Below are 12115 nucleotides of genomic sequence, written 5' to 3' on the forward strand. Positions count from 1 at the left end.
TCATTTTACAGATGAGGAAAGTGAGACCAAGTAACTTGCCTCAACAGAGTTTCAGGAAGTCGCTATACCAAGGCTTAGCACTAGGTCCATCTCACTTGAAAGAGAAAACTTTAAAGCATTTTCCCTCAGTGTTTAACTTTTCTCCACTGATACAACAGTTCCACCAGACTGTTATGTGTAGGGTTTCATCCTCTCAAAATCTTCCTGTCACTTAATCTCTAAATTGCTGTGAGCAGTAGAGGGAGGAACTTAAGTTTTTGCTCATGTCCGTTGCCCACTTTGTCCCTCACGTATTCCTCACCACAGGAAAAAAAACACGAAAAGCCTGAGAACCAGAAAATTTCAGTTCCAGTCCTGTGACCTTGGCAAATCATTTAAATTCTTTGGGTTTCATTTCTGGTATAAAGTTGGGATACAAGCTAACTGCATACAAACTCAAATAAAATTTTCAAGTGCTTTGCAAAGTATCATTATGGAAATCAGAATTACCAGGAGAACTGTCACTCCCACCTAAGCAGTAATCTTAATATAAAATCTCCATTATATGCAGGACGCTCCATTTTTGCCACTGAAAAGATATGACCAAAAGGTATTCTTTTAAATATTAAGAAATGATTCAATATAATGCTTGGGGAAAAGAAATAGAATATCATATCCTATATTGAGAGCATCAAGGAAAGGCAGGCACAAAAAATACGTCAAAAATCTTACCTCCAACTGAACACCTTCGGGCTATTTCCCAGTACACCAAACCAACAGAATAGATGTCAGCGCGTTTGAAGGACTCAAAAATATTCACATTCATTGTATCATCAAGCATTTCAGGGGCCATGTACCTTCAAAAACATGCACATTTCAGATTCTGCATATGACTTTATAGTACTCCAGTAAAACACAATCTTAATAAATCCTGATATAAAATATAAGTAAAGATAGCTTACATCAACTTTACAGGTACATCTAAGCCACTGGAATAGAATAGAGTTAAATAATACAGTTATGACTCAACCATAATTTTAAAAACATTTTAAATAGAACTAGAGGTCATCCTCCTCAGTGTTAAAGCTTGTGTACCAGGAGCCCAATACTTGAAAAGTATAGCCAGAGGGGATTCAGGAAGCAAAACACTCGATAGGAGAGATGGAACTCAATTTCCACCAGTAGTTTATTGCCAAGGAAAGCTCTTTGAGGGCAAAGAGTATGTTTTATTCATCAAGGTGGGCCCAGTCCTCCAGCACATTACTCAGTAGCATTCCACAAATACCTGCTCTGAATGAACAACTTCATTATGCATTGGTTCCAAGAAAATCACAGCTTTGTTTGAAGAGGACAAATCAAAGAATTCTACAGTCCATGGGACCTAACTGAGCCTAGTTGGCATAGGGAGATTTTGAGGATTTCCTCAGAATGCTGAGGTGAGGATGCAGCACTCCACCAAACTCTTTTAAAAGTTTTAAGGGAATCTGGCATCCAAGGCTTCCGTGATGGTCCTAAGGTGGGGATAGTCAGATGGGCAAGTTAAAGCTGGCTTTTTATAGGGAAAAGAAAAGAGGTCGCTTAGGGCTGCCCAGTCTGAATAAACTGTCCTGAGGTATTTCTCGGGCCTCATTAAAGTCTCCCAGGGAACCAACTGAAGGATTCAGAGGGACTGGCCTGGACTCTCAAATATGGCTTGGAGGCCAACTATCCCAACTTAGAAATTCTTTACTCTTAAGGATCTTTAACAACTCCAGGAAATGACTTGGTTGGTTCTCATTTCAAAGTCAAAATATGTGGAATGATGCCAAAGTGGCACAGAGCCTGAAATCAGATAAAAGGAAATGGAAATATGCTGCTCCTATGGCCACGGGCTGGCCATAACAGGAAACCACCAGAAACCCCATTAGTAATGGGCCTGTCCTGACACATGTGTGGTATGCTCTGTTTATATCATGCTTCTTCTTAACTTTCAGAGATTCTGTTCCTTAAAAGTGGGAATTGTGTCCAAACTCAGTGTCTTAATACACATCAATTTGGGAGACGTAAGAATACAAAGCTAAAGGTAAAAACATAAATTGTTACATAATATTCTTAAACATTAAGAGAATGCAATACACATATATGTATGTATTATCTAGAGTCCCTCACCTATCTCATCCACTGTCTGGATTCTGTATCTGTTGTTTAGAAGCTGAACATACAGAATTAGTCCTGAGTTTCAGTTTATTTACAAGGTATAAAGGCTTTGAGGAGCTACATACTTCTGACACCCCCACCCACCCACACCCTGTAGCAAAATGTATTCTCAGAATGTGGCACACTAAAAAGAATATATCACCGTCTTTTCCACCACTTCTCTCCACTGGCCTCCCCACCCAAATTGCTATTTCCTATATGACCAAAATGCCAACTCTCCTTGCTTTATAACCATCGTGCCACTGATTTCTCAGTGACCCAGAGAAGACTTCTTGCTTTCTTGGGCCTAATGATTTCCTTTTTGGACCTGCTACCCGCCGCCCCACACCTAAATTGCAGGCATGTTTATGGGGGCAGTTATAAGTCTTAGTGTTCTACCAAAGTAAATCACCTTACCTTTTGGTTCCCACTTTAGGATTCTGAGGTATGTCAATAGTGTTCAGTATTGAATCGTGTTTCACAGCTAATCCTAAGTCAGCTATGGCACAAGTTTCACATTTTTTCACTAAGATATTCTTTGATTTTATATCTCGATGAGCAATAGCAGGTTTACCTATGAAGTACAAGAAAAGCATATTCATTTTTGCATTACTGAAGTTTGAATCTCTCTAAAAGGAATTAAATGTCACCCCCTAAGAGAGGTCTTCCCTGACTACCCATTTCGCACCCCAAGTTATTCTCCCTCAGAGTATCCCATGTTGCCTTCTTCATAGGTCTTATCAATATTTAAAGTATCTTGTTTATTTCTATGCATGTTTAATTATATCTCTCTCCCCACTAAACTGTAAACTGCATTAGGGCAGAGACTGTGTCTTAGTCATCACCATGCCTCCAATACTTAGATCACTAGGTAACATTTAGTAGCCACTAAAATATGTTTGCTGAATGAATAGGAAAAGAATTAGCATTGTTGTTTATACTTAAAAAGATAGCAAACATTCTCTTACAAAACAACTTTCAAACTTCTACTACCCTAGACCAGCAGTTCTCAAATATGGCCTAAAGATCCCTGAGTCCTTGAGATTGTTTCCCAACTACAAATCTGTGTGATATCACCTTTTCTTAACATATTTCAACCAAAACAACACATTGGAACGGATTGAATGAAGAGCAGTGTAAAAATCAAGACATTAAGCCAGACATTAAAGAGATTTGCAAAAGTATAAAACAAAACCATTATTTTTACTAGATTGGTTGGTATTATAAAAAATTAAGTATTTTTTTAAAAGAAAAATGTTATTTACATTAATGTTTAGTTAATTGTTATTTTAAGTAAACTAATAAGTATTTTTATATTTCTCAATTTTAGTTTCTGTCATAGTAAATAGACATAACTCACATACACAAAAACTTTGGGGGGGGTCCTAATAATTTTAAGAGTTTAAAGAAATCATGAATCCCAACTTGAGAACCACTACCCTGACTAGACTAATGCCTTCCTACAGCAAGTTCTCCATTAACTCAATAAGTAGAAAAGACAGTAGGGTGTGTCTGGGATTGGCCGCAGGCAGGGACGAGGTCGCTAAATCAATTTATGGGAAATAATCCCAACATGGGTATGATCAGTGGGCTACCTGGGTCACAATTCCCCAGAAAGCTTACTAAGATACAAACCCTCGGGCCACGGGACATCCAATGCATCAGAGTGTCAGGTTGGGCCCAGAAATCTGAATTGTTAACATTGCCCCCACCAAGAAATTCTTCACCCACAGGGAAAAAGACAGGTCCACAAGTTGTTGTGGGAAAGGCGGACCCAGAAACCTCACAGCCCACGAGCAGGAAGTGGATCCATGGCTTTCGTCAAGTTCTCAAAACCACCAAAAAGATTAAGAGCCACTACTTTAGGGTTTTGGTGAAAAGCAAGATAAGAAAAGATATCCCATACCACAGCCTAGCCTGAGCTTCCCAGTAGAGCTTAGCGATATGACATGGGTGAAAGGATTGCGGGATTCCAAAAGAATGAAACATTTACTTGACTTCAAGATAGGTGTTGAGATCAGGAGAGAAAATGAAGAAGCTTCTTCAAAGCAGAAGGAAATGACACTTTGCATCCATTCATTGTTCCTTTAGAGGGGAATGCTATCCATGGCTCTATTTTACAAAAAAGACTAAAAATGTTTAGAAAATCAATGTGGAAATCCCCAGACATAGCAAAGTTTATAGATCATCCTAACCACTCTATAGAGATAGAACCCAGAGAACTCCAACCTGCAAGAACCTGTCAACATTAGACTTTCCTGAGCACCAGAAGATTCATTCAGGAGAGGAAACTCACACATGCCCCGGCTGTGGGAGAAACTTCCTTTGTTCATACCTTTATAGACACCAATGCCTCCACACAGGGGAGAGACCCTGTCAATGCACTACTGTGGGGACAAAGCCCCAGAAAACAGTTTCCAGGCTCTCAGCCTCACATAGAAAGGTGCTGGCTCAGGTAGTAAATGGCCATCAACTGAGAATGGACGGCCATCAGCTGTGGCTAGTTGACCGTCAGCTGTTACTAGTGAGCCATTGGCCACTAATATAACTGCCGTGGCTACGCTAGCAAAAAAATGGGGGCTAGCAAGAGCGGATTACAGAAAGGCGGATGCCGCTGGTGAGAATATAGTGGTATGACTCCCCTACTTATGGCTCCTTGGGTGTTCCTTTTTGGCCTCACCATGTCCTGCGTTCTTGTGCGGGGAGCAAGACTAGAATCCCTGCATGACAACTACTTTTTATGGAAAGCAATTTGACAGTGTGTTTTAAGAATCTTAAAATGTTTCTCCTCTGGGATCAAGCAGTTCTACCTCTGAGACGCTCTTCTGAGGGGGAAAACCAAAGCAAAACAAAATAGCTACATAATAAAAGTTTTTACACACACACACACTCACACACACACACAACCAACCTCCAAAGGTTCTCCACTGCCCTGATAATAAAGCACAAATTCCTCAACAAGGCTGTAAATATCTTCATGATGCAGCCCTGATGCATCAAGGAGTGCAATTGACTCCTGCCCCACCCCAGGTCAGAATCACTTTCTCCTGGGCCTCCAGCTGCTTTGTTTAGACCTCATTTGTAGCATTTAACACAGCTCACCTTAGTTAGGAGGGTTAGTTGCAATCATACTACAACATGTATCTTCCTCTGCCCTTCCAATACACATACATCAACATCACACACATGACTGGAGTTTTACAGGGTAGAGAACATCTGTTATTCATGGCTTCATCCCTGAAAGTGCCCTGTACATACTAAACGTTAATAAGTGTTTGTAGCATTGAATCAAGAAAGATGTAAAATAGCTCTTGGAAACTAAGAACACAAAATATTGCAATGGATATGCCCAGTTATACCTCTGAGTATTTTGAAAAGTGCAAAAATCAGTGCCTCCCTCATAAGTATTATCAGGTATAAGTGAAATATATTTTAATGTACGCTCTGTACAGTATCAGCTTTAATAAATATGTATTTTTTAAAAACACAGTGAGTATTATTTGGCCTTAAAGTACATGGTGTATTATAAATACTTTTTCAAGATCACATCACTCTTTCCAAGTATTTTAATTATCAAATGTAAATATTTAAATTATTTGTGTTCTCTGAATACAGAGCATTTGCCACCAATGCAAGATCTCCCAGGTATATATGCTAAGTGGCCAAGATGGAGCCATCAGGAATAAAAATACTATTATGAATAATATAAAAAATGACAAATATATAGATGAGAGTTGACAGTATGATGACAAAATCTTCAGCTTTATAAAGTACCTTTAGTGTTGTTTCTTTACATTTGAGAATTGTAATAAACTAGAATACAACTAAATACTAACATACAACTTAGTTTTCTATCCTCATGTTTAAGTAGGAAAAAATCAAGGAGAAAATACATACCTTGTGTACCCACAATCTCCATATGAAGGTGAGCCAGACCACTCGCTATTGAAAGTGCCAATTTGATCATTCCAGCCACTGTCACTACGTTTCTATTCAAATAGTCATATAAGGAGCCCAGCTCATGATATTCCGAGACAAGCCAAAGTTGAGTCCAAGTTCCATTATCTAACAGGAAAAAATGTTATTGCTGTAAATATATGATGGGAAAGAAGCCAAAGGCTTTTAACAAATGTCAGGGCTTAAAGTAAATCTGTGTTGTTAACAAAGCAAAGTTAATTCCTGCAGTGATCATGCTGACAGTCCAAGTTAGTAAAGTAAAAATTGCCAGTGAATTCCTGAAGATGTTGATATACTACCTAGAACTTGTTATATGTACTCACCATGGCTAAAAGAAGCTGTGTGGCAGTGATTCTAACTGAACAACTCCTTTGTTATTCCCTCTATATCGATACCTGCTGGTAATAGCAACCACATTGTAGGAGAAACCACTGAAAGATGAATTTAGGCTCAGTGTTGTGTTATAAACTACTCTTGAGCTTTTAAGAAAGACTGTATCAATAAAAACCAGAAATATAACAAATTTATGCAAAGTATTCTTATTATTACAAAAGCCCTAACATTCTAAGAATGTTCATGTTATTCACTTTTCAAAATATGAAGCTGATGATTCTGCCCAAATCAAGCTGATAAAAGGTTTTTAGCAGAAGAGATATTAGCTTAACACTTCTCTAGGTACAAATCCCTAGAGTTAGCTTTTGTTTTTCGAATAAAGTGTCCGTCATAGCCCTGGGCAGTCCTGACTAGTTCTGATGCTCAGAGAAAGGGAACTATAACGAACATTTGGTAAGGACTCTTTCTACCTACTGTTTTATGTACAAGAGCTCCTTGTTGTTCAAATATTTAATTTCCAAATCTGGGTAGTGATAAAAATTTCTTAGGAATGCAAAATTCAACATAACATGATAAAATTCACTAATAAACTGACCAAATATAAAACTAACCCTTATTCACACCTCTCTCTTAGCTTAACACTAGTGGCTATCTTTGGCCTCTCACATCAATGTCTTTGTCAGACAGTTAACTAAAAAGTGAAACTGTAAGTGATGCAAAAGTTACAGAAATGTATGAAGATGAAAGTGATGTTAGAGACCATTTGTAATCAGGCACAAAGCTACTGATAAGTAAGCCATTGACACAGGTTGACCAGTTAACTGAAGAAGAGAAACTCAAGATGATCTTTCTTGTCAAATTAGCCCCATCGATATGATCCATAAAACTGCAGTCATAACTGCTTTCACAACATTGCTAATTAATCTAACCAGTAGGTAGTTTAGTTCAACATTAGGAAGGAAAAAAAGTAGTTCTTAACAGTTTAATGAGAAATGTTTCATTTTCAATAGGCTGAATATATTTTCAAAAAATATGTAGTTGAGAATTTGGAAGAATCTTTTTTTTTTTTTAAGCTCATCTTGGCTATGCTCAATTTCTCCCTAGCAAATGAGATAAAACAAATCATTAGCAAATGTACTTATGGCCAAAATGTACAATAACACTAAGCTTCTCTTTTGCCATCTAATTAATAATGAATACTTTCTTGATCGAGATTATATTAGATAAACATAATCATAGATTTTTAACTTTCATAGGTAATGGTGGGTGCCTGATATCCACAGGTAATTTGTTTTTTATTAGGTTGGTGCAAAAGTAATTGCAGTAAAAGGTTAAAAATAATTGCAAAAACTACAATTACTTTTGCACCAACCTAATACCTAGAGGTTACAATCTCTACGTCCCCAAATTCCTTCGTGAGTATTACTAATTCAAATTAAAAACAAAAATTGACTGGAGTTTTGCTCACCTCTGTTCCCTGTTTCCATTTAAGGGAACTAATGCACAGTTAATTGAGTGAAAGCCATGCAAAAAAAGAAAAGAGAGCATAGGTAATCCACAAACTTTATATCCAGTCCTTGATTACTCAGGGATATATACAATATTTTATGAATATTGATTTAAATATCAGAAAGTTGATGCTCTCATTCCACAAAGCGCAAAAAATAATGTTCTTTAGGGCTGTTAAACCTCAAGATACAAATCATACTCAAAGTACATTAATAGAAAATGTCACCAAAATTGTCTTACTTGCTGCCATTCCAGTAATGTTTACAGAAAATGTGAGTCCTGGAATCGAAGCTTGTTGTACAGATGAAAAGTGTAGTCCTACCAAAGGTGAATATTCAGCTAGCATTCATTGGCATGTTTGTACCAGTTATTAAACTATGGAAACTCTGTCTTGATTAGTTCACAGCTGCTATTGAAAACTCCCAGGGATATTACTTTGCCCTATACACCCAAAGCAACACCCCCATCAAGATGACCCCAGACCTCTTCATGACCCAGCAACTAAAGAGATAAAACCCAGCCTGCAGGATCCTCCAAGGACTCTGTTCAAGTTGAAGTTTTTCTTCTAATTGGGTGGTTCCTGAGCCATACCAGTCATCAGATATCTTAAATATCTACCTGGCTATAGCGTCATCATGATTTCATGTCTCTCATTTGCGTTGCTTTATTATACAGTTATGAATATTTGTCTGTGAAAAAGAGGAAAGCATTGTCTTTCCTCAATAAAGAAATTACACTTTTATGTAGATTTTATTATTAATAAAACAAAGAGATGATTTATTCTCATCTGATAATAGACATAACATTTTATTTGCTGAAACCAATTAGAATGAAAATACCTTTGTTGTCAGCAGCAATGAAACCAAGGATGTTTTCGTGTCTCAGCATAACCGTCTGATAAATTTCTGCCTCACGAAACCAAGATCTTTCATCTCTGGAGGAGAATATTTTCACAGCAACATCTTCCCCACACCATCTTCCATGCCAGACCTCACCAAATCTACCTTTTCCTACTATCTCCTGAAGTACAATCGTCCTGGCAATTGTTCTTTGAACCAATAGAGGTAGACCTAACCAAAGGAAAGATGGAATTGATGATTAAAAAGTAAGTGCCAGAAAAGACCTGTCAGAATGACCATTAATTTCACATTAAATAGCAAACATTTAAGCACTTTAATAATTTTACTGATTTTGAAGAAATAAGCACATTAATATCAAACTTAAATTTAATGTCAAAGCATACTAAAAAAATATTCTAAATTCTTAATATGAATTTCTTTTCCTATATTCACAAATACAACATTCGTATGATCAAATTTAGTGAACATAGCCTGATGCTATAGATATTTGATTTTCCAGAACTGCTGCAAATCTTTCTGATTTGTACAGTAAAGCTAGTCAGGTTACTAAATATACAAATGTTTATAAAAATATGATGTTAGCCTCTAACATAAAATATCTGGTCCCTAGTACAATTGGGGAAGCAGAAGAATTCTTACAGAATTTTAAAAAAATTAAAATTGAAAAGTGAAGATTCAAATTCAACAATTAAGGGAGGTAAAATTCAACAATTAAGTGAAATAATCATGTTACACTAAAAGCAAGGTACAGTCATAGATAATATCCAATGGATAATTTCTGTGGAATGCAAAAAGTCAATGAAAATATATTCTGAGTATATAGAAAATGTTTAGATTTTTTTGAACCATTAACTCACCTCTAGAATTCTACACTAAAGATTTAATGTAAAATGCAAAAAAAAGTCAAAATATTTAAGATATTATCATTATTTATAGAAAAAATAAGGAAAATGATAGTAGAAAAATTGTTAAATATAGTGTAGAGATTAAGAGCACAGATAAGAAAGACCTCAGTTCAAATTTCAGCTGTGCAACGTGGAACCATAGGCAAATTAATGAATTTCTCTGAGCTTTGGCTTCCTTGTCTGAAAAACAGAGTATAATACTACTTATCTCATAGGGATCCTGTGAGAATTAATAAACATGTTAAGAACTTAGCACAGTATCTGCATATTACATTCTCAATTATGGTTAGTCCTTAATATTGTGTCTTAGGACAAATTACTTTAGTAAATAATACTGATTCCGCTTATGAAGAGGTATGTCTTAATGACATGAGAAAATACTTTTGCCATAATGTTAAATGGAAATAGCACAATAAATTCTATCCATCTAAATAAGTGTACCTAGTTATTGAAAACATGTATAGGAAAAAGACTGAAAAGGAAACATGCTAAATGCTATGATGGTTATTCCTACTGAGTGGAATCGAAATGACCTGTGATATGCTTCTTTATAACTTCGTACATTTTCTTAATTTCTATGATGGGTATTTATTACTCTTACAATTAGAGGAAAATAGTTGAAAGATTACAGTATGATTTATTCTGCAAAGTCATGTTTAGTTGCTGTCATTGTACTCAGATGGCTGAGAAACCCTCATAGCAACAACTATAAGCTCTTGCAAGATTCAGCCTCTGCTCTGAAATGAGCCATGGTTTATTCAGATGTTCTCATCATCATGAGAACCACCCACTATGACTAAATAAGCACAGGCTATAAGTTTGCTATTATGGGTCTCAACAATTAGTCACAAAGCCCCAGAGCCAGAAAGTTCTTCTGAGATCATGTGGTTCAACTTTATCATTTTCAGGAAGAGAAAATTGGGGCCCCGCAGTAATCAAAGACTTAACCCGGGAATAGGCTGCTCGTGGGAGGCAGATCTACAACTAAATCACTGATGTTCAGTCCAAACTCTTGTTCTCTCACCATTTAGTGGCTAGGACTGCAGATCTCCCCCACTGGGAAGCTTCCTAGCAGCCGACTACCATGTTTCCCCGAAAATAAGAACTAACCGGAAAAGAAGCCCTAACATGATTTTTCAGGATGACACTCCCTTAACACAAGCCCTCATGCATCTTTTGGAGCAAAAATTAATATAAGACCCAGTCTTATTTTGGGGCTATTTTTATAGGTTAGTCACAATAAAAGTTGTACTAACAATTATTAGTGGGGCAAATCGCAATCTCAATCTGTCTCCTCCCTCTCCGTCTGGCACGCACACACTCACAAAAACATCACTATCAACAGCTACTACCAACAAAAACGCAACAATATTTAGCTAGGGAACTAGATAAGCCAATGTTTTCAAACTGAAAATTGATCAAGCACACGATCAATGCCACAGACCAGGACAAAGTAAGACAACATTAGACAACATTAGTACTCAATACAGCAATTAAGTTGAGACAGTAAAACTCAATAGAAGTTGCTTCAGTATCTTTCAAAGCAACCACCCAAATTAATCTCATTCTTGTGTATACAATTAGAGATTTCATTTGAAGATACATGGACTTTGCTTCTCCCTGTATGCTCATTGGATTCATTGTTTCCCGGGGCTGTAGAAGCTCATGCCTGTCTGATGGAAAGGCACCTTTCAGTAATGTCAGAAGTGCTATCTCATGAGAGGAAAGCAGCATGCTACACAGTCTCTAAGAAGCCACCTGAGACACAATCCACTCTCAAAGACAGCCCAGTAAAATATCTGTCCATTTTCCTCTCTTTCAGGAATTATATCTCTTTGAAATTTGTCCCTGACCAGGTCAAGGATAAGCTTCACAATTTTTGTTTTTCAGCATCTGACAAAGTTGTCTCTCCTCTAAGGTCACTGGCCAATTAAGAGTAGCAGAGGGGAGGCAGAATGGCCCAATTCCCTCCCCATAGGTGAGCTTTGTGGCAGCAGCCTTGCTGCAGACAGACCCATCTCTGATTATCAAAGACAGTGCCACTATCACTGACTTGTAGCCAGTGATCCCTGCGGAGCATATGCAGCTGACTTAGGGGAAAAGTGTCTAAAACTCCTTCAACTTGCTCATTAAAAAAATCACCTGTGCTTGGGCACATTGCAGCTTCCTTTTTAAGAGAAATATTAGCATAATCTAAAGAGAAGAGCATCCAGCAGTCAATAAATCCAGATTTGGGTTTAAAGATGCAAAAAAACACCAAAAACTTAACATTAATTTTTGTATTTATTTTGTGCCCTGGTTCATGACTACTTTCTTAAACTAAATATACAGTCTCCAGTTATAAAAAATCTCCATTATGTTTATTTAAAAGGAAAATCTTTGGTCATATTAAATATA

At 37.0% G+C, this 12115-nt stretch overlaps 1 protein-coding gene across 3 annotated transcripts in view; it reads right to left on the reverse strand.

Annotated features, from left to right (window-relative positions):
- ACVR1C (activin A receptor type 1C) overlaps window positions 1-12115 on the reverse strand; it is an 81985-nt gene that overhangs the window by 9739 nt on the left and 60131 nt on the right. For all 3 annotated transcript variants that reach the window (XM_081051698.1, XM_081051700.1, XM_081051699.1), the window contains exons 4-7: window positions 8793-9023; window positions 6052-6219; window positions 2572-2728; window positions 712-836 (exon numbers count right to left, since the gene is read on the reverse strand). In XM_081051698.1, the coding sequence (XP_080907824.1) occupies window positions 712-836; window positions 2572-2728; window positions 6052-6219; window positions 8793-9023 (681 nt within the window). The remainder of the gene's footprint in view (window positions 1-711; window positions 837-2571; window positions 2729-6051; window positions 6220-8792; window positions 9024-12115) is intronic.

The sequence above is a fragment of the Rhinolophus hipposideros genome (assembly GCF_964194185.1).
Source record: "Rhinolophus hipposideros genome assembly, chromosome: 6".
NCBI lineage: Eukaryota > Metazoa > Chordata > Mammalia > Chiroptera > Rhinolophidae > Rhinolophus > Rhinolophus hipposideros.